We start from the raw sequence: 27,597 nt of genomic DNA, 5'->3' as shown, positions 1-27,597 counted from the left end.
TTTTCGAGACAGGGTTTCTCTGTGGCTTTGGAGACTGTCCTGGAACTAGCTCTTGTAGACCAGGCTGGTCTCAAAGTCACCGAGATCCGCCTGCCTCTGCCTCCCGAGTGCCGGGATTAAAGGCGTGCGCCACCACTGCCCGGCTCTTGGGGAGTTTTTCAAGACAGGCTTCTGTGTTGCCTTGGCTGTCCTAGAACTTGCTTAGTAGACCACAGTGGCCTTCCCAAACTCATAGAGATCCACCTTCCTCTGGCTCTCAGTGCTGGGATTAAAGGCCTGTGCCACCACTGCCCAGCTCAGTCTTCATTTTCATCCTGACTTAAGACTTGAACCATTGCTTCCTAACCTACAGGGAGCAGACAATGTTAAGCTGTGATTTGGTATACTTTATGAGCAAGTACACCAAATTAATTTACACATGGGCTTATGAGTAGCAAATCTACAAATTGATCTTTTTCTCCATTTTATGCTTACCTGTAAAAACATCATAGGATACTAGGCACTTGCACACAATATGGGAGATGGGGTTGTGACATGAATTCATCTGTCTCCATACTTCCATACAGACAGGACTTCACTGGGGCCCTGATACCCTTAGCATGTCCAATCAATGACTGTGTTGTTTGTCTTCTTCCAGAGTCTCAGGCTTAGTCTCCTTAAGTTTTTAAAAAGGTCTTGAGCCGGGCGTTGGTGGCGCACGCCTTTAATCCCAGCACTCGGGAGGCAGAGGCAGGCGGATCTCTGTGAGTTCGAGACCAGCCTGGACTACAGAGCGAGTTCCAGGACAGCCTCCAAAGCCACAGAGAAACCCTGTCTCGAAAAACCAAAAAAAAAAATAAATAAATAAAAATAAAAAGGTCTTGAATGGACTCAGCTCCTTCAGAGTTTCTTGACAAAACAACATGTCCATCAGGCATTTGGAGTCAACCCCTTTAGATTGTATCTTTATAATTGGGTTTCTTAATGCCATTTCTGGGCTGGTTAATTTGTGTGGTTCTTAGACTTGGCAATGTCTACAAAATAATGGGCAGTTCCTAAAAAGCCTGAGACTGGAAAAGAGCAAGTTTCTCCTCAGATCCTCAGATTTTATTTGGGGAAGGATACAAAGGAGGTCTGGGCACTAGTGGTGGCCAGAAGATGGCATCAGACCCGTTGAACTGCAGTTACAGGCATCAGGCTGATGTGGATGCTGGGAGTCAAACTCAGGTCCTCTGTAAGCATAGCAAGCCTCTGGGCCATCTCTCCTACCCCTGAATACTTTTTGTTTCTAAAACTCAAGGACCATTTTACAAGAGTTTGAGAGAAAAACAACAGGGCAAGCAAACTGTAAATCTCTGCAGCTGCCAGGGAGAGGAAGCTGGAAAGAGAGAGAAATACCATTTGGTTAAAAGAAAGCAAACAGAATGGTAGAGCTTTGGAGAATGAGTGTGAGTGTCCAGAGTGTCAGGGAAAGTTCTTCTGCATAAATGACAAAAGTGGGCCAAGGAGCATAGGCTCTGTAAGTGGCTGTCTTTGTTTCCTCGAGACCAGGTTTCATTGTACAGCCAATTTAATATTGAACTCCTAATCCTCCTGCTTTAGTCTCTTTTGTTTGAGACAGGGTTTCTCTGTATAGCCCTGCCTGTCCTGGAACTTAATCTGTATAGACCAGGCTGGCCTCAAACTCAGAGATCTGTCTGCCTCTGCCTCCCGAGTGCTGGGACTAAAGGTGTGCATCACCACTGCCCTGCCCAGCCCAGCCTCAGCCTCTTAAAGAGATATTTAAAATCTGTACCACCACTCAGTTTCAGGGTTAGTTTTGGCTTAACTATTAACCTCTGATGAATGATATATAACCTATAGAAATAGGCTTACTGTATAGAGCCCCAGAGAGAACTATACATTGTTTTTAACTATTTTGCTTAGATACATAAAAAAGTACAACTGTAACCTTTGTCTTACAAATATAAACCTAAAATAATCTAACAATGCTATTCTCACAGGTGCTATTTTTATACTCTCTAGGCCCTTTCTACAAGTCCTCTATGAAATGAAAGTTACAATTCTCTGTCTCGAAGTTTCTTTGTATCACATAAGTACTAATTGGTTTGGTGTTCCATCACTGCTGCCTGTCTTTGCTGAGTGGTCTTCACAAATCTGAGCAGATTGACGATGGCAGCTGGTGTCACTCCAGGTATACGACTAGCAGCTCCAATCTAGGAATGAAAATGACAAAAGAACCAAAGTGAGCTACTCACATCAAATCTACTCTCTTCACACTCTCTTTATACAGATTATAAAGGCAGGTGCCATTACACCCAGCTTTTAAAAATTATCTAAGAGCTGGGTGATGGTGGCCCATGCCTTTAATCCCAGCACTCGGGAGGCAGAGGCAGGTAGATCTGATTCAAGGCTAGCCTGGTCTACAGAGACAGGACTACAGAGAAACACTGTCTTGAAGCCACTCCCCCCCCAAATATACAATAAAAAAAATTAAAATTGGAAGGCTGGAAAGATGGGTCTACACTTGCTTCTCTTGCAAAGGACCCAGATTCAGTTCCCAACACCCACAAGGCAACTCAAACCAGTTCCAGAGGATCCAATGCCCTCTTCATCTGTCTTTCATTGGGTATGCACATTGTGTACATACATACATGCAGGTAAAACTTTCATACCCATAAAAAAACCTGAATGTAATTAAGGGAAGTTTGTAAAGCAGATAAAGGAAATGTGACATTATGTCTTCAGCTCAGAAGTTAAAAACAATGTGTGCAAGATCAGAAGTAAACTGAACATGCATGTAATAACAGGACTCAGGGCATTGTGCCAGAAGGGTTCCAAGTTTAAGGGAGACCATATCTCAACAGACAAAAACACATCTAGGTCTTGGGACACACCCAGAATCCTAGTGCTTGGAAGACAAAGACAGAAAGATCTTAAGTTCAAGTCCAGCCTAAGCTACAAAGACTCTAATCATCTTCCTCCCTATTCCCATAACATGTTACAATATCCTTTCCTTTCCATTAAGAAGATCTGTGGGAGGGCTGAAGAGATGGCTCATTGATTAAGAGCACTCTTGCAGAGGACCAGAGTTCACAATGAGGTGACTGGCTTACAACTCTCCATGACTCCAGTTCCAGGGGATCTGAATCTGATATCCTCTTCTGACCTCCACAGGTACCAGGTATACACGTGGTGTACACAAGAACATGCAGAGAAAACACTCATACATATAAAACAAAAAAATCTTTTTTAAAGAAAGAAAATATGTGGTATAGATTGCAATTAACACAGAGATTCACAACTGGTCAACATGCAGAATACAAGACTTTGGAGGGCTCACCCCTAAATGAGACATCTGCCCTCAAAGCTCAGGGATCTTTGAGGAAGAGAGGATGGAAAGATGCTGAGAATGGATGACTTAAAGGAAGTGGTGATTTCAGAACACAACAGACAAGACTTGCCCAAGTTCAAGCCAGGCAAAATCTCTTGATGAGGAGTGAGGAAGAGGAAGGGGAGAACAGTTTTGTTTTGAATGCAAAATAAAATTTTATGCTTACACTACACTGCTTTGCTTCAAGGGTTGTACAGTAAGAGGGCGTGCATTAATGCTTTAGCACATGGTTGGGATAAGAGTATAAATGCAATTAAACCAAGTCTGGTTTTTTTTTTTTTGGTTTTACGAGACAGGGTTTCTTTGTTTTGGAGGCTATCGGTCCAGCCTGGCCTCGAACTCACAGAGATCCGCCTGCCTCTGCCTCCCGAGTGCTGGGATTAAAGGCGTGCGCCACCAATGCCCAGCTTAAACCAAGTCTTTAAAAAAAACTTTTTTAAAAGAAAATTTTTTTTGTCATGTGTATGAGTGATTTTGAATGTTGTAAAGCACACCGTGTACATGTAGCATCCTCAAAGGTCAGAAGGGGGCATCAAATTCTCTGGAACCGAAGTAGGCTGTGAGCCACCATAGGAACCAAACCAGGGTCCTTTGCAAGAGCAAGTCCTCTTTGTTGCAGAGCTAGCTCTCCAGCTCCAAGATTAAGTTTCTCAAGGTCACTCAGGTGACCACTCTAAGTCCAGGATTAAAAACTAAAGCACTAGCCCTTTCTGGCTTTGCTTATAACTTGCTTCTTCCTACTGCTTGTTTGCTTACTGTCTGTGGGCGACTCAGGTGTAGCTTCTCTCGAACTTCCTGGGACAATGACACATCCCTGATTGTTAGATAATCTAGGTCTTGTGGCAGTTGCAAAGCTTCATCTTGCTGAACCTCCTTTATTTCTTGTAGTTGAAACATCAATACAGACTCATAAGCAGCTGGTACAAAAAAAAGTTAGAATTACATTATGATACACACATTATACTAACAAACTATATTTGTATAACCTTTTACTGTTTACAAATAGCTTCTGCATGCATCAGCTCATTCACTACTTGATACTCTGAGACAAGTGGGGTAGATAATCTCCACTATCTATTTCTGAGACAGACTCTCATGTAGCCCAGGCTAGCCTTGAATTCCTGGTTGGTGTTCCTTTTTGAGGTGAGGAAACCGGAGGTTATCATAAAGATGAACTACACATAGCCAAGGATAACGTTAAACTACTGATTGTCATCCAGCATCCACGGCCAAAGTGGTAGTACTACAGGTGTCTGCCACCATGCCCAGCTGAAATGACTCTGTCAGTGCAAATGTTATGTCCTAAAGATGGGCTGTTCCTCCAGAAAAATAGTTCTCCAAATTATTTTCATGTGAAGATGTGTGTGTGTGTGTTTTGTTTGTTTTTTTTTTTTTTTTTGGTTTTCTGAGACAAGGTTTTTCTGTAGCTTTGGAGGCTATCCTGGGAACTCGCTCTTGTAGACCAGGCTGGCCTCCAACTCACAGAGATCCGCCTGCCTCTGCCTCCCGAGTGCTGGGATTAAAGGTGTGCGCCACCACCGCCCGGCTGTGTGTGTGTTTTCAGGTGGTCCCAGAGACGGAGTGAGGGAAGGAGGAAGAAAGAGACAGAGGAAGAGAGAGAGAATGTTTCAAGGTGGCCCCAGAGATTGATCCCATGGTCTATACATGTTAGACAAGTAGCTCTACTATTCAGCTATGCCCCCAGCCCCAAAGCAGTAATTTTTTAGAAGTGGGGTTCCTTGGATAGCAAGCATAACATGCAATTTAGTTAAGGATTTTATTGAGAAGTAATGTTCTGAAGAGAGCTTGGCAATTAACTTTGTTAAGCATTCTATTCTTAGAAAAACAGGGTCAAAACTTAAAAAAAACAAAAAACAAAACAAAACTTGTTTGCTTTTGGTACTGGTGATGAAGTCCAGGACTCGGCACGGTGAATGCTAGGCAGGAAGACACACACTCCACTGTAACCACTGAGTTATATCCCTATCCCTTCTTAGACTTTTTAGACTCTGTCTCACTGAGTTGGCCAGGAAGACCTTTTACAACCCCTGCCTCCCTGCCTTAGCTCCCAAGTTCTGGGATTACACAGGAATGCTTCACTATACCTGGCACAATTTTATGATTCATAAATAGCCCTCAGGGTGTAATGGAATGTGAGCAAACTATGTTAACACATGGGATAGCTGAGACATGGTCTCAGCTATCCCATGGTCAAGGGCATATTTATTTAATCTCTCAAATATAAATTACAAAACAAGAAAGATAATACAATGTGACACTGACTTCTGCTCTCAAGAATGTAGCTCAGTTGGCAGAGGGCTTGTCTGGCATACTTGCATCCCTGGGTAACCCTAAATCCTGTCAAGCTAACAACTGATATTAGCCGTCACATTCTACCACTGCACAAAACCAGGTACGGTGGCACACACCAGCAAACACAGCACTTATAGCGAGAGGCAAGAGGATCTAAAAGCTCCAGGTCATCCTCAGCTGCTTAGGAGTTTAGGGCGGCCTGGGCTACATGAGGCCATGCTGCAAACAAACAGACGAACAAGTCACTGGAGAGTGGTTGAGAGCACTTGCTGCTCTTGTAGAGGGCCCTTTGTTTCCAACACCCTTCTCAGGCAGTTCACAACTCAAGTCTAACTCCAGTTCTAGAGGATCCGACACCACCCTCTTCTGCCCTCCATAAACACGGGCACACATGTGCATACACACACAAACACAAAAATGAAAACAAAAATAAAATTAAAGATTAAAAGAAGGTTGGGGAGATTCAAGCAGTAACTTGAAAATCACCCATATATGTTGTACTTTAACCCAAAGTGGCTTTTTTTAAACCTCAAGTGGATGCTGGAATTTTTATAAGCCCTAGTCTTTACAGAGCAAGGAGCAGCTATGTCATGGTTGAATTACTTCCTGTACTGAGTGACCTGAGTTTTCTTTTTTAAGATTTTACAAGCTATTTTTAACCATGTGAATGTGTGTGGTTTGTGTGCATATGAGTGCAGGTGTCTGTGGATCCCCTATAGCTGAAGTTACAAGTGGTTGGGAGCCACCTTATGTGGATTCTGGGAACTGAACTCTGATCCTCTGGAAGAACAGTATGTGTTCTTAACCACCGAGCCACCTTTCCAGTCCCATCTGTGTTATTTTTTTTAAATCAAATTTAATTTTTAAATATTGGGTCATTTGGAAAAATGTTTCTAGAATTTCTGGTAGGTTTCTTTTCATTGCTAGCCTTTTATAAAATTATATAATGGAATGGCAGGCAACACGTGTCATTCTATGCACACAGCCAAAACATAGTAAGCTGACAGATCTCTGTGGAATTGAAAGAGACCACCAACCCTGCATGGAATGGGCCATTCTTACCACCCTGGTTGTTCTCCAAGGAGCCTAAGGCCTTTTCCTGTATAAAAGCAAACATCATCCTACTTTTCCTACTGTTCCCATAACCACCCTGTTCTGTACCCTTTTCACTGCTTAGTTTCTCCTGGAGGACAAACTCATAAAACACGACGCCATGTTCTCCTCAGGCATGTGCCACTATGCTCAGCAAACAGTGCTCTCAATGGGTCTACTGCTCACGTGTCATCTGCACACACGGGAAAGCAAACACAGGCCTGTGGAGGAAACCGCTCTCTTTACCTTCTATTTTCAGTCTTCTCGCCAGCTCTCTATCAGCAGTGTACTTCTGCAAGGGCTCAGGAACAGCAGTGGCTAGTAAGTCCATGTCAACTTCTTCACACTTAAGAACATCTAGAGCGCTGCCAACGTAAAAATTTTATCAACATAAGGATCCATATCCTGTAAGGCAAACTAAGAACAAAATCCCTTGGGATGATACTAAGTATTAGAATAATTAAAAGAGACTCTTCATTTTTTTTCCAAGTATAGTGAGCAAATGCAGTAGTATTGGACCAGATGTGGTAGTGCACACTTTTAATCCCAATGCTCAGGAGGCAGAGGCGGAAGGATCTCTTGAGTTTGAGGCCAGCCTCGTCTATATAATTAGCCCAGCTACATAAAGAGACCCTGCTGCAAAATAAAATAAGATAAATTTAAAAAGGATAGTATCTGTAAAGTAGGTCATTAAAAAAGTAATTGGGGCTGGAGAGATGACTCAGTGTTTGAGAGCACTGGCCACTCATCTAGAGGATTGGGGTTCAACCCAGCACCCACATGGCAGCTCACAACTGTCTGTAACTCCAGTTCCAGGGGTCTGACACCCTCACACCCAGCACATAAAAAAAAAAAAAAAAGAAAAAGAAAGAATAATTGATTCTCTTTGTGCCTGCTAATGCATGCCCATCACCCCAGCACTTGAGAGGCAGAGGCAGCAGCACAGGGAGCGAGGGCCAGGCCAGCCTTTGTTACATGGCAAATTTGAGGACAGCCTGGGTTACAGAAAACCCCAGCTTAAAATTCCCATCCAAAAGTATAGTTTCCTGACTTCCTATCATAAGAATTATACTTTTTAAAAAAAGATTTATTTGTTTGTTTGTTTATTTATTATGTATATAGTGCTCTCTTTGCCTGCCTGGGTGCCTGCAGACCAGAAGAGGGCACCAGATCCCACTACAGATGATTGTGAGCCACCATGTGGTTGCTGGGAATATTGAACTTGGGACCTTTGGAAGAGCAGTCAGTGCTCTTAACCTCTGAGCCATCTCTCCAGGCCACACTATTGTTATTAAGGTATTTTAGGCTGGTGTCTCCTTTTGTTTTACAAAGAGCACCCTCTGCTAACAAGGGCTTCATCACGTTCAGAGCACAGGGAATGCACTTCACATCTACTAAGTCTTGGTAGTGTACTATGAATGCTCATCCTTCTGCATGCCAGGGTTCAGATGAGGTTTGTGTCCCGCTAAGGCTCATGTTCTGGAAGTGCAGTCTCTCTGTCACATTGTTGAAGCACACAGTTTAAGGCCTTCGCCTTAACTATGACCAGCAGTAACTATGTCTCTGCTCTTCAGAAGAACTCAAAACTGTTACAGAGCTGGTGCTCACACTAGTGAGCTCTCACCAGAACAGCAAGCCTTATGCCTAGATTTCTGGTTTCCCATCTCTCTATGTGGTCTCTGTAGAGCAGTCTAGCAAAGAAAATGGGTCCTTTTGGTTTTGAGCCTCTAAAACTGCGTAAAACCAAAAGATCTCAAATGGAACCACAAAGAAATTATAGAAGAGATGTTGACTGTTATTCCAGAGGACCCAGTTTTGATTCCCAGCAAACACAGGGCAGCCTATAACCATCTGTAACTCTAGTTTCATGGGACCTGATTGATGCCCTTCTTCTGGTTCCCTGGACACAGGATGTGTATATGGTGCAAATACATACATATACACGTAGGTAAAACACCTAACACACACAAAAATAATAATTTATAGCCAATCACAAATAAATATATTTTATTAAAACATTTTCACTAGGTATGGTGGTACATACTTTTACCCCAGCACTTGGAAGGTAGAGACTCTGGGATTGAATCCAAGAGGTCACTCATGCTAAGCATGCATTTTACCATCAAGCCACATGCCCAGTCATATACATCTTTAATTTCTTTTAAAACTTATTTTTCGGGGCTGGAGAGATGGCTCAGTGGTTAGGAGTACTTCCTGCTCTTCCAAAGGTTCTGAGTTCAATTCCCAGCAACCACATGGTGGTTCACAACCATCTGTGGGGAAATCTGGTGCCCTCTTCTGGCCTCCATGCCATACATGCAGAACACTATTTACATAATAAATAAACAAATCTCCAAACAAACAAACCTTTTTTTTTTTTTTCCGAGACAGGGTTTCTCTGTATTGTTTTTGGAGCCTGTCCTGGAACTCGCTCGGTAGACCAGGCTTGGTCTCGAACTCACAGAGATCCACTTGCCTCTGCCTCCCAAGCGCTGGGATTAAAGGCGTGCGCCACCAACGCCCAGCAACAAACCTTATTTTTAAAGACACGGTTTTCTAGATCCCAGTTCAGACTGATCTGAAACTCCTGATCCCTGCTGCCTCCACCTCCTGACTGCCAAGATTAATGTCATACAAGGCTTATATATTTATATACATTGAATAAGTAGATGAGTTATACTAAAGGCTGCCGAGAAGCTAAGGGCAAGCTGTATTCACTTAAAATGTATAGGTAGGGAGTCTGTATAAGATAACTCACTGAAATCTCATTTTTCTGTAAAAACTAAGAAAAGTCTACACTGAAAATCATACCTGGCCGGATGTTGGTGGCGCATGCCTTTAATCCCAGCACTCGGGAGGCAGAGGCAGGTGGATCTCTGTGAGTTCGAGACCAGCCTGGACTACCAAGTGAGTTCCAGGACAGCCTCCAAAGCCACAGAGAAACCCCTGTCTCGAAAAACAAAACAAAACAAACAAACAAAAAAACAAAAAAAGAAAAAGAAAAGAAAATCATACCTGACAGGAAGGCTTCTATTAACACTTATAGAAACTTGTGGAATTAACTTTTTCCACTTGGAGCTTGAAAGCTCAATGGATTTCAACACAGAAATGCCTTCTTCTAAAGAAGATTTCATCCACGAAGCTCTTTCATATCGCTGTGGGGACACACAGCCAGCATCCTTATGGGCTAGGAAAGGAAGAGGGAGAGGTTTAAATAATGGAGTGCAATGTAATACAAGCACTTAGAGGCAACCGAGGGAAGACTACAGTAATTCCAGGCTAGCCAGGCCACATATGGAGACCTTGTCTCAACAGCCCTTCATCCCAACTTCCCCTTCCCACTACTTGAGAGGTGGAGTCAAGAAGAACAGGAACCCAAAGTCACCTTAGCTACACTTGAAGAGGCCCTGCCTCAAAACAACTACCCAACAATAATCCAAAAGGCAGTGCCGTACCTTACAAGACTTGGCTATAGATTACCTCGGAATGTGAGGCGGCTGTCAGCATTATCTGGGCGCAGTGACAAACGGAACTCTACCCTGCTGGTAAACATGCGGTATGGTTCACTGGTGCCCAGTGTGGTAAGATCATCAATCAAGACTCCTATGTAGCCTTCTGTGCGACTTACAACAAAGGGTGGTTTTCCACTGACCCGAAGACTGGCGTTGATCCCAGCTATCACACCCTATAAGAGGACTGAAATGTTTAAGAGGCCATTATGAACTGAACAAATAATAGCTATTCTATTTAGCCCACTACCTGGAAAAACAAAACAAACAAAAAACAGCAAGGGGAGGAAGAACTGGTTAGCAGTGGTGAACACCTTTAATCCTAGTACTTAGAAGCAGAGGCAGTCAGATTTCTGAGTTTGAGGCCACCCTGTTCTACAGAGCTAGTTCCAGGACAGCGAGGGCTACACTGAGAAACCCTGTCTCAAAGAATGAAAACAAACACATAGTGTAGGAAAAAAGCAGGCTCAGAAGGAATATAAATATAATCCACATTCAGAAACAGAACAAATGTTAGAATGCTATGATTCATTCTGCAGAGGATCGGGGAGTTCTAGTCTTTGTAAACCCGTTTGTTCTCTAGCTTTCTTCTATGCACAAGCAAACCATAATCTACCACTGTGTGATGGTGTGAATAAGAACCCTGGAGTCTGAATGCTTAGTCATCATGGAATGGCACTATCTGAGAAGGATTAGAAGGTGTGGCCTTGTTGGAGATGGTGCGTCACTGGGGGTGGCTTTGAGATATCAACTCTAAGCTAGTCTCGGTATCTCTTTCTTCCTGCTACCTGTGGATCCGGATGTACAACTCTCTGCTACTTCTCCAGAACTGTGTCTGCCTGCTTGCCGCCATTCTCTCACCTATGATGATAATGGACTAACCTCTGAGACTGTAAACCATCCCAGATTAAATGCTTTCTTTTCTAAGAGTTGCTGTGCTCAGGGTGTCTCTTCACAACAACAGAATAGTGATCAAGACAATGGTAAAGAATATTATGGGAGGTTGGAAAGATTTCATAAAATGCCTACCTCTAAAGCATACATACAGACCTCAAGTGGATCCCTAACAGTCTCATGAAAAACCTGAGCACAGTAGCTCTGGCCTATAATCTCAGCACTGAGAAGGCAGAGACAATTGGACCACTGAAACTCATTGGGTTAGCCTAACTGGTGAGTGCAATGAGAGATTCTGTCTCAAAAAGGAGGTGGAGGTGCTGGTTAAGAGTGTATACTGCTCTTGCAGGTTGGGTTTGCTGTGCCGATGCTGGGCAGCTCACAACCACCTATAACTGCAGCTCCAGAGAAGCGCTCTTCCGGCCTCCTCTGGCACAAGCATTCTGTGTGCACACCTCCTTCCACCCATAATAAAAATAAGGGAGTCTGATTCCCAGCTCCCACTCGTGGCTCACAACTATTTGTATCTCAAGTTCCAGGGCATCTAATACCCTCTTCTGGCCTCCACATGCACACACGTGGTACACAGACATACATGCAAACACAACACCCATACACATAAAACAAAATTAAAAATAAAATAAGGTAAAGAACAATTGAGAAAGACATCTAATGTTGATCGCTGGCTGCAAAATGGACAAATGTGCACATACACACAACAGAGAAAATCAAAACAGTAACAACATGTAATTTTTCAGAACTCTTAAAGGAATAAAATGTTCTTTTTATACTTCACAAGCAATTCCTTAAATTTTTTCTCAATATCCTGGCTGATCTAGGGACCCAGAAACTAGCTGTATGCATTTTCAAAATCACCCTCCACAAGTTGGGCACCATGGCACATGTCTGTAATCCTAACACTAGGGAAGCAAAGCAGAGAGATCAGCAGTTTGATCAGGAGTGGTGGTGCACACTTGTAATCTCAGCACTTGGAAGGTGAGGGTTGGATTGGATTTTCAAGGCCAGCCTTGGCTATATAGCAAGTTTGAGGCCAATCTGGGCTACACAGCAAGACCCTTTTTCAAAACAAAACAAGTATATATAACTATATCCACTTAGCCTAAAATACTGTTGTACCCAAGATCTGTATAATCAACAACAGACACTAAAAAAATGAAAACTAATGAAATGATCTCTTCTGGTTTATAGTAACAACTGGGCATGGTGGCACACGTCTTTAATCCCAGCACTTGGGAAGCAGAAACAGGTGGATCTCTTTGAGGTTGAAGCCAGCCTACTCTACATGGACAGCTAACACTAGCTAGACAGACCTATCTTTTTTTTTTTTTTTTTAAGATTTATTATTTATTACATATACAGTGTTCTTTCAGCATGTGTCCCTGTAGGCCAGAAGAGGGCACCATATCTCATTACGGATAGTTGTGAGCCATCTTATGGTTGCTGGGAATTGCACTTGAGTCCTCTGGAAGAGCAGCCCGTGCTCTTAATCTCTGAGCTATCTCTCCAGCCCAAGAGAACCTGTCTTAAGCAAAATGAAATAAAACAAATCTTACCTGAGCTGCAGCTTCCTCATAGCCAGTGGTTCCATTTATCTGTCCAGCAAAGAATAGCCGTTGAACCAAATGTGTCTCAAGGGAAGGACTCATCTGACGGGGATCTAAATAGTCATACTGAACACCGTAGCCTGGTCAAAGAGCAAGTGTACAGGGTAAGTCAGAGTAGCTGTGCCCACCTCAAAGAGGAACACAAATGCATCAGATGACATGAAATGCATAGATGCTGGGCCTCAAGCTTGAAGGAAGATTCCTGTTTCTCCCAAGTGCCAGGGTTACAGATGTGTGTCTCCATGTCCAGCTTTGGCTTATTTTATGGAGCACTAAGCTGTAATGAAAGCACACCAGTGCCCTGCTTACTGAAGCACACCTGTGACCCTCTTTACCTGGTTGAACCATTTTGGCTTTTTCCAAGCCTCTGATGCATGTTATCATTTTCTCTTGTAGCTCAGCTGGTAGTGTAACAGATAACCCTTGGGGGTAGATAAGGTCAGAATCCGTTCCTTCCGGTTCCAACCAAACCTGATGTACACGGTTTGGGAAACGTAAAACTTTTGATTCAATGGAGGGACAGTATCTAGAACAAAACATTGAAATTTGAAGTAAATTGGATGGCAAAGTTACCTCATTCCTCAAAGCGAGTAAGCACTCACTTCTAGTCCTTACCGGGGTCCTCGTGTGGTTTCCTTAACATGGCTATTGAGGTGCAAGTTCTCAAGGACAATCTCATCCACTCTGGGGTTGGTATGGGTCAAGTAACATGGCAGCTGATCTTCTGGCTAGAAAACAGAAATCACACACAGCACACATTTCACCTGCTGCATGTCTGAGACGGGGTCTCTAGTGGCCCAGAGCTCTCTTGTCTTGCCCCGCCTCCTGACTGCTGTGATCGCATGTGGGTCACCACAGCCGGCATACAACATTATTTTGCTCCTTTATTTACTGATTGGCCTCTTATTTTTAAAAAACTTGCACAATACTGATTTATTTCAGAACACATTAAATTTGTGCATAATTAAATATTCCTGCCAAAAATAAATATGTAACTCGATAGGTGAATCTAAATTTAACCAAGTTTCTAAATTTAATTATCAGTTTCTAGGAAAGAAGATAGAGAACATAATCAGACAAATCTGGGGGAAATGACTTAACTTCGTTTATACCTAAATACTGGGGGAGGGAACAATAGTTATAAAATGTCCTCTGTGTAATATGTACACTTCTCTTTTGTTCTCTGTTTAAATAAAACTAACATAAAAACACATCTTAGGAATAATGAGGTGGGACATTCTGAGTTTGAGTGGCAGGAACCCCACAGTAAAAGGAGAGAAAAAACTTCCACGAGCTGTCCTTGATCTCCACATGCTACACTTTTTGTGAGGGAGTAGGAGAGAAATGAGGGGGTGGGAGCAGAAAACACACACACACACACACACACACACACACACACACACAGAGAGAGAGAGAGAGAGAGAGAAACAAATTATGTTTGAGGAAATTAAGAAAAATCGAGTTTCAGATGAAATTAAGAAATGATGCGTTAGCCGGGCGTTGGTGGCACACGCCTTTAATCCCAGCGCTTGGGAGGCAGAGGCAGGCAGATCTCTGTGAGTTCGAGGCCAGCCTGGTCTACAAGAGCTAGTTCCAGGACAGCCTCCAAAGCCACAGAGAAACCCTGTCTCGAAAAACCAAAAAAGAAATGATGCTTTAGCCGAGCAGTGGTGGTGCGCACACCTCAATTCCCAGCACTCAGGAGGCAAAGGCAGGCAGGTCTCTGTGAGTTAGAGGCCAACTGGATTAATAGAGTTCCAGGACAGCTAGGGCTACACCTCGAAAACTGTCTTGGAACACCTAAAGGAATGATGTTTTAGTAGGTTACAGTGTTTCATGACTGTAATCCCAGCACTGGGAAAGGTGAGGCAGGAAGATTTGCTAAAGTTACATAGCAAGACCCTATCACATAAAAACCCCAATGCTAAACAAAGGTTCGTTGTGATATTGGTGAGTTTTTCTTTGTTAAAGACATGAAAATACAAATGATCTGTTATCTATAAATGTCTTAAAAATCACCAAGAAGGAGCCAGCAAGATGACTCAGTGGATGCCAGGCATACTGGAAAACAGGCTGGTCTCTGTTAGTTCAAGGCCAGTGATACATAGTAATATCCTCAGTCAGTCAGTCAGTCAACCAACCAACCAACCAACCAACCAACCAACCAACCAACCAACCAACCAACCAACCATTCAGGAGACAAGGGCACTTGTCATTAAGCCCAATCACCCTGGAACCTACATGGCAGAAGAGAACTGACTCTCTCAAGTTGCCTTCTGACCTCCACGTGAGTGTCATAGCACAGGGGCAGGCACCCACCCACCCAAACAAACAATGTTTTCTGGGGTGTAAAATAGCCAGGTATAGTGACATATCCCTCTAATCCAGTACTGGAGTAGACACAGGTAGATTTCCGAGTTCAAGGCTACCCTGGTCTACAGTTTGAGGCTAGCCAGGGCTACATAGTGAGAACCTATCTAAAAAACAAAACTAAACTAAAACTAAAAGAAAAAGGAGGAATGAAACACATCCACGAGTTCCAGCAAGTCTTGGTTCAGCCACACAGTCAAGACCCTCTCTCAAAAAGGGTGGTGGTGAGAGGATGGAGATGACTCGGCAGTAAAAAACATGTACTATTCCTTTTGCAGAGGGCTCAGTTCTTAGTATAGATATCAGGAGGCTTACAACAACCTGTAACTACAGCTCTAGGAGTATCTGATGCTTCTCATATGCACGGGCACCTTTGCTTCCATGCATATAAAAAGAAAAAACCTTAATAATGCAAAAAGAAGGACACAATAGTATCTAAATTTTAATTCATTATGCTAGTCCTCAAATTTGTGAAGTAATTTTTTTTTGAGGCAGGACCTCACAAAGTAGTGTAGGTAGTCTTTAAACTCACAGATCTTTTTGCCTTAGCTTCCTGAGTGCTAGGATTACAAGTGTGTTGTCTGCTTTGAACCTGACAAAACACAGGGCTTCATGTAGTCCAGGCTGACCTCAAACTCACTATGTAGCTAAGGACGACCTTAAACCTCTTGATTCTCTGGTCTCCACCTATCAAGGGCTAGGGTTATGGGCATACACCACGACTGCAAGTTTCTATCATGCTGGGGAATACGCCAGGACTTGTGCATGCGAGGCAAGCACTCTCTCAACTAAACCACACCCCCAACCACCCAAACTAACAGTTCCAATAAAAAGTTTAAAGTACCTGAGAAACAAGCAGGAAGACTGTGGACAGGAGGGCAGTCTGGGATGTATAGCAAGACTCTGTCACCAAAAGGCTAAAGGACACACGCTAAGGAAATGTCGTCGTAAATTGCCTCTTACTTAGCAAAAACATTCAAGTGGGCCAGTGAGACTGTTCAGCAGGAAGAGACATTCATAGCTGAACCCACGTCTGATTTCAACCCCAGGGACCCACATGGTAGAAAATGAATTCCCACAAGCTGTTCTCTGATCTCTACTACATGCCCCAGTGTGAGCACACAGGCACAGACACAAAGATAAAAATTACTTACTCAAAGTAACAATATTTAGAACTCACATCATGAAATTGAAACTGGGACCTCAATAACTAACACTCAATTGGATTTTTTTTGAGATTTATATATTTTTGGTTTTTCAAGACAGAGTTTCTTTGTGTAACAGCTTTGGCTGTTCTGGAACTCAATTTGTAGACCAAACTCACAGAGATCTGCCTGCCTCCATCTCCTGAATACTGGGATTAAAGGCGTGTGTCACCACTGCCCAGGGGAATTTATTTATTTATTTTGGTTTTTTTTTGAGACAGGGTTTCTCTGTGGCTTTGGAGGCTGTCCTGGAACTCACTTTGTAGACCAGGCTGGCCTCGAACTCACAGAGATCCGCCTGATTCTGCCTCCCGAGTGCTGGGATTAAAGGTGTGCGCCACCAACGCCAGGCTGGGAATTTATTTTTATTTTATGTGTATGAGTGTTTTGCCTGAATGCATGCACTGTGTATGGAGTAAATCAGATCCCCTGGCACTGGAGTTACAGACGGTTGTAAGCTGTCACATGGGTGCTTGGAATTGAACCTGGGTCCACTGGAAGAGTAGACAATACTCTTTTAACTACTGAGACATCTCTCCAGACCCTAATCTTTAATTCTAAACATACACTATTCTTACTTTTTCCACTTAAAGGACAGGTGGGGACAGGGCATGCACCTCAGTGACAGAGCACTTAGTATGTGCAAAGCCCTTGGTTCAATAATCAATATAAGTACCCTCAAAACAAACAAACAAAAACCCAAACAACACCTCCCCAGCCCCACCAAACCACTGCAGAAAGTGTTGGATCAATTTGGACAGACTAGCAGGTTAAGGCACTTGCTGTCAACTTTGATGACCAGACTGAAGGACCCACATGGTAGAAAGACAGAACCAATTCACGAGTGTTGCTGTCTGACTTCCACAAGCATTTGTAACATGAAAACAAACATACAAATACATTTACAAATCAATGTGAAAACAAAAACAAATGTACAAGCCCAGATTGGGGCAGGCATGACTTTGGATAACGCTGGGGAAAGCAGAAGACTCTGACAGAACTTTCTAGCATTGGCTCAACATGACAATTGCTCTGCCTTTATATAAAAGGATGTCTGGGGGCTGGAGAGATGGCTCAGTGGTTAAGAGCACTAGTTGTTCTTCCAGAGGTCCTGAGTTCAATTCCCAGCAACCACATGTGGGGAAATCTGGTGCCCTCTTCTGGGCTGCAAGCATACATGCAGGCAGAACACTGTATATATAAATAAATCTTAAAAAAAAAAAGTGCTCTGTAGTCCAGGCTGGCCTCAAACTCAGAGAGATTCACCTTGCCACTGCACTCCCAAGTGCTGGGGTTAAAGGTGTGCACCACCACAACCTGGTCAGATTGAGAAAGGCTCACAATCACTGTAACTTACTATCAAATGCTCCATAAAAAGAAATATGTATTTACTGTACTATACAACAAATATGCACACACACACATGCACATATATATGGTAAAACACATATGAAAGAAGGGAAGGAAGGAGGGGCTGGTGAGATGACTCAGTATGCTTGCTGCTCTTCAGAGGCCCAGAGTTTGATTCCTAGCACCCAGAATTGGTAGCTCACAATCTCTTGTAATTCCACCTCCAAGGGGGTTCCAACACTCTGTTCTGGCCTCCACAGTCAACCTCATACAGATACATACACAAAAATAAAAACAAAGTGAAATTTAAAAAGAAAGCAAAATAAGAGAAAGATAGATGTTAGGATACCTGTGAATAGCCAGCAAATCAAACTAGTTTTCATAAACTATCTTACCTTGATCCACACTGTTTCACTGAGAAAGCTGAATGGTATGGATGGATTATCTGGTGTCTGCTTGTTTAGAATGCTGAAATTAATGGACTCTTTGGCAAGACGGGGTGGAGTTCCAGTCTTCAGTCTTCCTACCACAAATCCCAACTTCTCCAGAGTCTGAGCCAACCCTATAGCCGGTTGATCCCCCAAACGTCCTGCAGGATGCATCTCCAATCCAATTACCATCATGCCTCTCAGAAATGTCCCAGTTGTCAGAATCACACTCTCTGCATAAATTGTACTTCCATCTGCTAAATGAGTAGAAAACAAAACCAGTAAACTAATTTTCTGATTGTTACTAGAGAACAAAATAGAACATGAACACTTTCTATCAAAGTTACAGTAAAACCTCCTGTCTCTATAAATTTGAGAACTTTTTATAGTTATTTTTAAAACTTTATTAAAGTACAGCTAGGTGTGGAAGCACACGCCTTTAATCCCAGCACTCAGAGGCTGCTGGATCTTGGTGAGTTTGAGGCCAGCCTGGTCTACAGAGCAAGTTCCAGGACACCTAGAGATACACAATTAAAACCCTGTGTGTATTGAAAGACTCCTACCCAGGACCCCCTAGGAAAAGAAAAGCAAGGCCAGGCCGTTGCCTAATGAAAGAAACCCAGACCAGGTGTCTCACCCTCAAAACAGGATGTCTGTGATCACTATAACAGTCATGGGACCCGGATAATAATTGCTGAAGCGTGCTGGGAACTTTCATATGACAATACCAGGACACCTAGTCCTTGGCAACTACCCTTGCCCCCAGTTGTGTCTATGATCACCATAGTAGTCATGGGACCAGGATAATAATTGCTGAAGTATGCCTGGGTCTTTCATAAAGTAATACCAGGAAACGTAGTCCGTGGGAACTACCCCCGCCCCCAAGATGAGCCAATGAAATGCCTGTTACTTATGTAACCATTAAAACTCTATAAATATTGTACTCCCTGAAAGCCCGGTATGCTCTGCACCCGAGTTGCAGTAGCATCCGCAGGCGCCTGTGTACTCAATAAATCACCTCTTGCATTTGCAGCCAGTGGTCTGGCCCCGGTTCTTGGGCAGAGGGTTCGGTTCAGTGCCCGGCGCTTTGATGCCGAGGTCTTTCAGTATGTGGGTGTGTAAAGCAGTAAACTCACTTTCCTAAAACCACACAGGCACAGTGCAGTTAGTGAAGGTTCATTTAGAGAATTATGGGCTGGAAAAATGTCTCAGCAGTTAAGAGCACAGGCTGCTCTTGCAAAGGATCTGGGTTCAATTCCCAGGACCCACATGGCAGCTTACAATTGCCCATAACTCCAATTCCCCTGTAGACTTTTGGCTAAATGTGACATGATTTCTTCAACCTCCTAAAACAGTCAGAAACTTAAAGGAATAAAAAACATGTGGGCTGGAGCGATGGCTCAGAGGTTAAGCACACTGACTGCTCTTCCAGAGGGCCTGAGTTCAATTCCCAGCAACCACATGGTAGCTCACAACCATCTGTAATGAGATATGCCGCCCTCTTCTGGCATGCAGATATGAATGCAGGCAGAATACTGTATACATAACAAATAAATAAATCTTAAAAAAAAAAATGTATAGCCGAGTGTGGTGGTGGTGGTGGCAGTGGCGGCACACGCCTTTAATCCCAGGCAGAGAAATTAAGAACTCCTGGCATGGGAAAAACATCTCTGTTTTCTCTCTAAAGCAAACTTCGCACAGGGTCTGCTGTGGTGGGATGAGCAAACAGCCGGTACATACCCAAAACAACACCTCTGACCCGGCACTTCCCAGGGTATCCAGGCTCTGGTTCTGTAAGAACTAGATCTTCTACAGCTCCCTCTTGAACCATGAGCAGGGGTGTATTCAGGACTTCCTTCTGTCAAGAGAGAATCCAGTCGGCACAGAGGCTGAAGAGGCCCACAGTCCTCCCCGTCCTCACCTCTCACCTGCATGTTCTGTTTATAAAGTTTCCTATCAATCTGCGCTCTCAGCCCCCACACCGCAGGGCCCTTACGCCGGTTTAGTACTTTGTAATGTATACCAGACTGGTCACAGATTCGCGAACACAAGCCATCCAAGGCGTCTACTTCCCTCATCAAATGCCCCTTTCCGATGCCACCAAAGGAAGGGTTACAGGACATCTGACCTAAAGAGAATGGACACGATCATGGTGAATAAACGAGTACCTTGTTCATGTCATTTAATAAAGCTGTTGTACAGGTTACCAGACTCACTTTAGAAAAAGAAAACTCTTTCTCCTCTGACTTCACAAGAGGAGGAATTAGCAGAGCAGGAAGTGGCTCACTCCTGCTCTCCGAGTTCCTACGGACTCAACCTTCTAAGACAAAGTCATCTGTCTTCCTTGACGCCAAAGAACTCTTGACACTGTACCAAACGTCCTTAAAACAATCATTTTGGCCAGGTGTTATGGCGTACACCTTTAATCCCAGCACTCTGGAGGCTCAGACAGATGGGTCACATTGTGAGTTCCTAGTCAGACTGGTCTACACAGCAAGTTCCAGACCAGTCAGGCACTGAAACCCTGTCACAACAAACAACAACACTCCCAATCATTTCGTTTCAAATTAGGGCTGTTTTTTTGTTTGTTTGTTTGTTTGTTTGTTTTCGAGACAGGGTTTCTCTGTGGCTTTGGAGGCTGTCCTGGAACTCCCTTGGTAATCCAGGCTGGTCTCGAACTCAGAGATCCGCCTGCCTCTACCTCCCGAGTGCTGGGATTAAAGGCGTGCACCACCACCACCCGGCCTAGGGCTGCTTTTATTGAAAATCACTTATGATAATTATTAACAGGTCTCTGAAATATTTTTAAACATATCCCACTGCGTTGGTAGAATACAGGTTTTACACAACTTTGTGTATATATGCAAGAGAATTTAAATCTTTGTGCCGAAGAGTGTACACCTGTGTTTAATGAAACACTATTCGCAAAAGCCAAGAAACATGAAAAATCGAATGTTTAACCAGTGACGATCGGAAAAAGAAGACGTGGAGCATACGCTACTGCGCGTACCAGCCAAGTCTCAGGCACGAAACTCTCGACGGAGATAACAGAACGGAAGAAGAGCCGTTTTCCACACGGGCTTCACAAGCTCTCGGCGAACGCACTGTGTCGCTTAATCAGACGCGTGTGGAACGTTAATTCACCCTTTCTTTGAGGTGAGAACACCGGGAAGGTTAACCCAACGACCTAGCGAGTTTCCCACCCCGGGCGTCCACCGCACCCCTGCGCCGCTGGCCGGCCGAGGCCGCGGGGCTCCTCACCGATCGTGTCCACGCGGTGTGTGAGCAGCAGAGTCCGCGAGCCACAGCGAGCGGCGGCGGCGGCCGCCTCGGTCCCCGCGTGCCCCCCTCCGATCACTACCACATCAAAGCGCGCGCCGCACGGGGCCGCGCTGTCGCTGCCGAGGCGACGCAGAGGCAAGCGTCTGCCGAGGGACGCCGCGGCCCGGCGGCCACAGTCTCGGAGAAGGAACATGCTGAAAGGGAAGATACAAGCGCTCGAAACGACTAAGCGAGTGGAAGCTTGCCGGGCGCCGCCATCTTGCCCCGCGTCGGCGCGCAGCACGCAGCACGCCTGCGTCCAGCGTCCCCGCTGATTGGCGGCTTGGAGCTACGGCTGCAAAAGCGACGTGGTGGCGCGCGCGGACTGGGTGTGCGATCTTCCCCTGTGGCCCTGGCCGCGATGTTGTGACTTGAAGGTTGAGGTTAGACCTTCCGGGTGGGCCAATCTTTATAGCCAGGTTGCCACCTACGACAATAAGTTTGATCAGTTTGCCTCATCAGATTCTTTGCATTTGCGGACTCTTTGTAACTTTCTCCGTAAAAACTACAGTCTGAAATTCAGGTAGCCTTGACCATAAATTCAAATTACATCTGTGGATGGAGTTGGAGGTTCAATGTCCAGCCTTTTGAAATTAATAGCCTCAAAGCCTTCTTCTGAGAGGTTGTTTGACTATGTAGTGACAAATAAAATCACCAAATACACAGTTTGAGCTAGATTTGAGTGGAATCATTTTCTTTGGCTTGTTGTTGGTGCCCTGGAACTACAGGGGGAAAAATCACACAACATTCTTAGTCCACCGTGGTGTTGCATGCTTGTAATCCCAGTACTAGGGGGCAGAAGCAGGACGACTGCCTCAAGTTCAGATCCATCTAATGCATACTAATACCATGTTCCCCATAAAACTTAAGCTTTTTTTTTTTTACGGATATTTATGTGTATGAGTGTTTTGTCTGAGTAACCATTTGAGTGTGCGCATGTATGTGTAAGTAAGTGCGCGCGCGCGTGTGTGTGTGTGTGTAAGTGTGTGTGTGTGTGGCACACAGAAGTCAGGAGAGGGCTCTAAGTGTGCATGTGGGGGGCACACAGAAGTCAGAAGAGGGCAGTAGGTGTGTGTGTGTGCGTGGCACACAGAAGTCAGGAGAGGGCATCAGATCCCCTTGGAACTGGAGCAGCAGAGTGTGGTGAGCCACCACTATTTCACTAAAGCTGGAACCACAGGTCCTCTGTAAGAACTCTTGGTCACTGAGCCATCTCTCCAGTCCCTATTTATACACAATTTAAACATTACATAAACACAGCCGTGGAGAATTAGAGAACTTGTAACTCCCACCAAGTGTTCTATCCCCACTTCACAAGAATGGCAGCCTCTTGTTACTAGTAACTATTCTTATATGCATGTACAACAATTTCCTCTGAATTAAAATATTCCTTCCTGGAAGAGGGAGTCTCAAAAAACTCCAGAAGTAAACAAAACTTACCAGTTCAGCTGAAGCAAGATTTATAAGTTTCCAGGTCCACCCTACCCCAGGTGATATAAACAGGGACCATTGCTAGGGGAAAGAGTCCAGGACCATCAGCCATGCAAGCACTGTGGTGAATTCCAAGGATGCAACTTCTGCGGTTTGTTATCCATGCTGGGGTGGGCTTTTCTGTGATGCAGCTGTCTTTGAGTCACCCATCTGCCTGCAAATACCTCCAATAAACTCACTTTCACTAAGCTAGATTTGAGTGGAGTCATTTACTTTGGCTTGTTGTTGGTGCCCTGGAACCACAGGGGAAAACAAAATCACCCAACATTGGAATGCTATTATTTTGTACATGGATTGTGTGATTTTACTACCTTCACTTTACTCCTCTCCACTTAACTATACATATTTTTAAAATCTTAATTGCATGAGTTCATTTGCATGTGTGTATGCTTGTGAACTTACTCATGCCACAGTGTATATATGGAGATCAGAGGACAACTTGAAGGAGTCAAGTCTTTACATCCTGTGCCTTCTGGGAATTGAACTCAGGTCACCAGACTTGGCAGCAGATACTTTAGCCTGCTGAAGCATCTGGCCAGTCCTCATAACAACTTATTTGTTTAGCTGAGCATGATGGTGCACAACTTTAATCCCAGCACTTGGGAGGCAGAGGCTGGCGGATCTCTGTGAGTTCGAGACCAGCCTGGTCTACAAGAGCTAGTTCCAGGACAGCCTCCAAAGCCACAGAGAAACCCTGTCTCGAAAAACAAAAAACAAAAAACAACAACAACAAAAAAAACCAAAAAAAAAAAAAAACCCAAAAAAAAAAAAAAACAGGTGTCGTGTCGGGGTACATCGATATCTCAAGGAACCATCTCCCTGGCTCTTATTGTGTTTTTGAGATATTTCACCTTGCATCCCAGGATGAACTGAAACTTAACAACGATCTTTCTGTTTCAGCCTGCTGAGTGCCAGCATTTCAGGTTTATACCACTATGCTTGGCTTAGATTTTTCCCCCCCTAGACAGCTGTAGCTCAAACTGACTTTGAAATCTCCATCTCCTGCCTCAGTTACTTAGGTGTGGGGATAAAAGTCTGCAGACTATGCCCAGCTCAGAAGTGAATATTTATGTTTTAACAATGAATGATGAATTAAGATCCTACCATATAAATTGTTTTATAATACTCTTTTTCACAAACGGGATATTTTTCAAGAATCATCAAATATTTACTAGCTGTTCTCCCACAACTCCTCCTTGCTCTTGCCCTCTTACTCTGGAATTGATATGTAGAACAGCCTGGACTTGAACTCGTGATCCTTCTGCATCAGCCTTTGAAGTGTTTATATTATAGTTGTGGATGACCACACTTGAAATATATCACTTCATGTTGGCAGACTTTTCTGTCCCACCAGCCAGTTCCCAAATAATCACACAGAGACTTATTTTTTATTGTAAATGTTCAGCCAATAGCTCAGACTTGTTACTAACTAGCTTTTACATTTTAAATTGTCCCATTTTAAAAAAATCTATATACTGCCCTTGGTAGTACCTTTTCTCTTTTCATTCTTTTTTTTTTTTTTTTTTTTGGTTTTTCAACACAGGGTTTCTCTGTGGCTTTGGAGGCTGTCCTGGAACTAGCTCTTGTAGATCAGGCTGGCTTTGAACTTACAGAGATCCACCTGCCTCTGCTTCCCAAGTGCTGGGATTAAAGGCTTTCACCACCACCACCTGGCTGTTTTCCTTTTCATTAAAAAAATCATCATTGTTTTGTTGGCATGTCTGTTTGTTTGCCTGGGCACCATGTGTACACCCAGTGATCCTGGAGGCCACAAGAGAGGACTGTTGTGAAGTGGTGCTGGGAAATACACTTGGATCCTTCCTTCCTTCCTTCCTTCCTTGTTTTCTTTCTTTCCCTCTCTCTTTCTTTCTCTCTCTCTTTTTTTTTTTTTTGAGACAGGGTTTCTGTGTGTAGCTCTAGCTGTCCTGTAACTCACTTTGTAGACCAGGCTGGCCTGGAACTCACAAAGATCTGACTGCCTCTGCCTCCTGAGTGCTGGGATAAAGGTATGCCCACCATGTCTGGCTCCTTTCTGTCTTCAATAGAGATTATCATATACCACATGAGATAATATACCTACACATTATGTTGCTTTTCTTTTGGCCTATTTTTACCTGAGAGAATATAAGCATTAGGAAGACAAGAATCATTGTTAACAAATTCCAAGAGCTTAGAACAGTGCCTGAAATGTCTTGTGCAGCCAAATATTTATTTATTGAATGGGTCAATTACTAGAGATAAACTCTAGAAATAGAAAAGGGGGTGTAGGTCAATAAGACCCTACTGACTTAAAGCACTTACAGGAAGAAGTCAAAATCACAGGCAGAAAGTAAAGTGGTGATTGCCAAGTAGACTAGTGCAAAGAATGAATGGTTGGGGCTGGAGAGATGGCTCAGAGGTTAAGAGCACTGACTGCTCTTCCAGATGTCCTGAGTTCAATTCCCAGCAACCACATGGTGACTCACAACCATCTACAATTCAATCTGGTGCATGCCTTCTTCTGGCATGTAGACAAACTGTATCTGTAATAAATAAATAAATCTTTAAAAAAAAGAATGAATGGTTAAGTTTGTTTGGCAAGAAGGAGACTTCTGGTGATGGTGAGGGTTGCCCAACAATATAAATGTGCTTACTGAAAGGGGTAAACTAGGCCGGGCGTTGGTGATGCATGCTTTTAATTCCAGCACTTGGGAGGCAGAAGCAGGCGGATCTCTGTGAGTTCAAGGTCAGCCTGGTCTACAAGAGCGAGGTCCAGGACAGCCTCCAAAACAATACAGAGAAACCCTGTCTCGAAAAACCAAAAAAAAAAAAAAAAAAAAAAAGAAAGAAAGGGGTAAACTAAACACAAAGGACCCTCACTCAGTCCCCTGCTTTAGCAGGAAGCAGGAAGATAAGCAGGTTATAGAAAAGACACGTAGGCCTCTGACATAAGGAAACTACAGATCCTCTGGCCTCCCGGAGCCTAGGGCCAGAACTGAACACAAAGAAACTCCAGACACCTGCTCTCCCACCTAGCCTCCTAGATGCTTGGTTCCTGGGAATTGTTTGGCCACAAAAGAAACTCCAGGGGAGACCAAAACCTCCCCTGTAGTCTCCAGGATATTGTTCTGAAAACTATTGGTATCTATGTACAACAGGCCACCTGCAAGTAACAAGACAAAGTCATAGAAACCAGAGAATGTTTCCTCTCAGCACTGACCAATGAAAATAATTGGTATACAGGTATTTCATGCCAAAATATGACTTTGAGAAATTCTCCTAATTGTTCCCAAATGTCAACCAACCAGAAGCCAACCTGTACCTGCTGATGTAATCCTGTAACTTTTGTCTTTAAAACCTAGCAGTAGACCAGGAACTTCATTCCTCTGGAGGCTGCTCTGTCAGCTTGCTAGACAGGGTCCCTTTCGTGGTTGGATGAACAATCAATAAAACCTTGCTTTTGCAGTTTGGGGGATCTGTCTTCCTGGTGGTCTCTGGGGATCTTCGAAACTTGGGCACAACACTTACCACTGAGCTGTGCACTTAGGTGTGTGTGTGTGTGTGATGTGCTGGTTCTCCCTTTCACCTTTAGATCAATCTGGAATGAGGCATCTTGCTTAACTCAAAATTGCATCTAGGAATGGCTGATTTTAAACAGATAATCAAGGCATTCTAGAGAAATAGGCTCTAGTGTGATGGAGATGTCCTTCTGTATACATGCTTCTCTTATTGGTTGATGAATAAAACACTGTTTGATAGAAGCAGGAAGATAGGCGGGTCTGGGAGACAAGGAGAATTCTGGGAAAGGTAGGCAGAGAAGCAAAGAGTCACAAGGTGAAAACCAAACAAACAAAAACCAAACAAACAAACCTCAGAAAGCCAGGGGTTTGTGGCGCACCCTTTAATTCCAGCACTTGGGAGGCAGAGGTAGGCCGATCTCTGTGAGTTCGAGACCAGCCTGGTCTACAAGAGCTAGTTCCAGGACAGCCTCGGAAACAATACAGAGAAACCCTGTCTCTAAAAACCAAAACCAAACCAACCAAACAAACAGTTACGAGGTGGAGACCGGGAGGCTAGGATGTACCAGGAGTTCTCTGGTAAGATAAGGCCATGTAGAAATACAAAACCAATCAATCTCTGAGCAGAAAACCAACTAATCCCTGAGCAGGAACTCTAGCTTATCTGAGTTTGCCCAATCTCAAGGGGATAGGAATCTGACCAATTCCCATCCTAGGTAGTTTATGTAAAAACCTTGTGCCTGTTCTGTTTGCTACTGCTTTATCCCACCCTAGTAGAGGCAACCACTTGCCTGGATTTATCCCTCCCAATAAATTTCTTGAATGAAGCTTGGCTGACGATTATTTTTCTTTCTTTTTTTCTGCAAGAGCCAAGTCAGAGCCTGGGTGGAGCTGAGGTTTCCCCGGAGGAGCAGAGTTGTTACATTAGGGAAACAGGTGCGCTTACAGTGACTGAGGTATCCCTTGGCTGCCTATTGCCTGGATCACTCTTCGTCTGAGCTGTAATACTAACAGAGGGGTGAGTGGTTTTCAATCCAGTGGCTCGGTTGGTCCCCACGACTGACTGAGGAATTTCACATTTCCTGGGCCATCGATCTTCCTGGGGGCAACAACATTAGGTGGTCTTGCG

The 27,597-nt window shown here is 43.9% G+C and overlaps 1 protein-coding gene across 2 annotated transcripts; it reads right to left on the bottom strand.

Annotated features, from left to right (window-relative positions):
- Nucleotides 1–1,071: 1,071 nt before the first annotated feature.
- Mto1 (mitochondrial tRNA translation optimization 1) lies at nt 1,072–21,721 on the bottom strand. 2 transcript variants are annotated; one of them, XM_040739849.1, is made up of 12 exons: nt 21,421–21,721; nt 20,088–20,287; nt 19,900–20,017; nt 18,127–18,416; nt 13,422–13,534; nt 13,142–13,332; nt 12,756–12,886; nt 10,259–10,463; nt 9,794–9,965; nt 7,025–7,143; nt 4,130–4,290; nt 1,072–2,195 (listed from the first exon to the last, which is right to left on the bottom strand). In XM_040739849.1, the coding sequence occupies exons 1-12, from the start codon at nt 21,632–21,634 to the stop codon at nt 2,079–2,081; spliced, it is 2,031 nt and encodes a 676-aa protein (XP_040595783.1). In that variant the 5' UTR covers nt 21,635–21,721; the 3' UTR covers nt 1,072–2,078. The 2 variants fall into 2 exon arrangements, with proteins under 2 accessions (XP_040595783.1, XP_040595784.1); XM_040739850.1 differs by having other exon boundaries at nt 18,127–18,413.
- Between the last annotated feature and the right edge of the window lie 5,876 nt (nt 21,722–27,597).

Source organism: Mesocricetus auratus, unplaced genomic scaffold (genome assembly GCF_017639785.1).
Source record: "Mesocricetus auratus isolate SY011 unplaced genomic scaffold, BCM_Maur_2.0 Super-Scaffold_100691, whole genome shotgun sequence".
Lineage (NCBI taxonomy): Eukaryota > Metazoa > Chordata > Mammalia > Rodentia > Cricetidae > Mesocricetus > Mesocricetus auratus.
Note: the sequence above shows the minus strand (reverse complement) of the source record. Positions and strands in the feature narration are given on the sequence as shown.

Excerpts from the sequence above, each read along its gene's own strand:
- Mto1 (XM_040739849.1), bottom strand. The coding sequence starts at position 21,634 with ATGTTCCTTCTCCGAGACTGTGGCCGCCGGGCCGCGGCGTCCCTCGGC. Across the intron at positions 13,333-13,421 it reads GAAACCACACGAGGACCCCG|ATACTGTCCCTCCATTGAAT; the intron begins GTAAGGACTAGA and ends GTTTTGTTCTAG. Across the intron at positions 12,887-13,141 it reads AGCCAAAATGGTTCAACCAG|GCTACGGTGTTCAGTATGAC; the intron begins GTAAAGAGGGTC and ends CTCTTTGACCAG.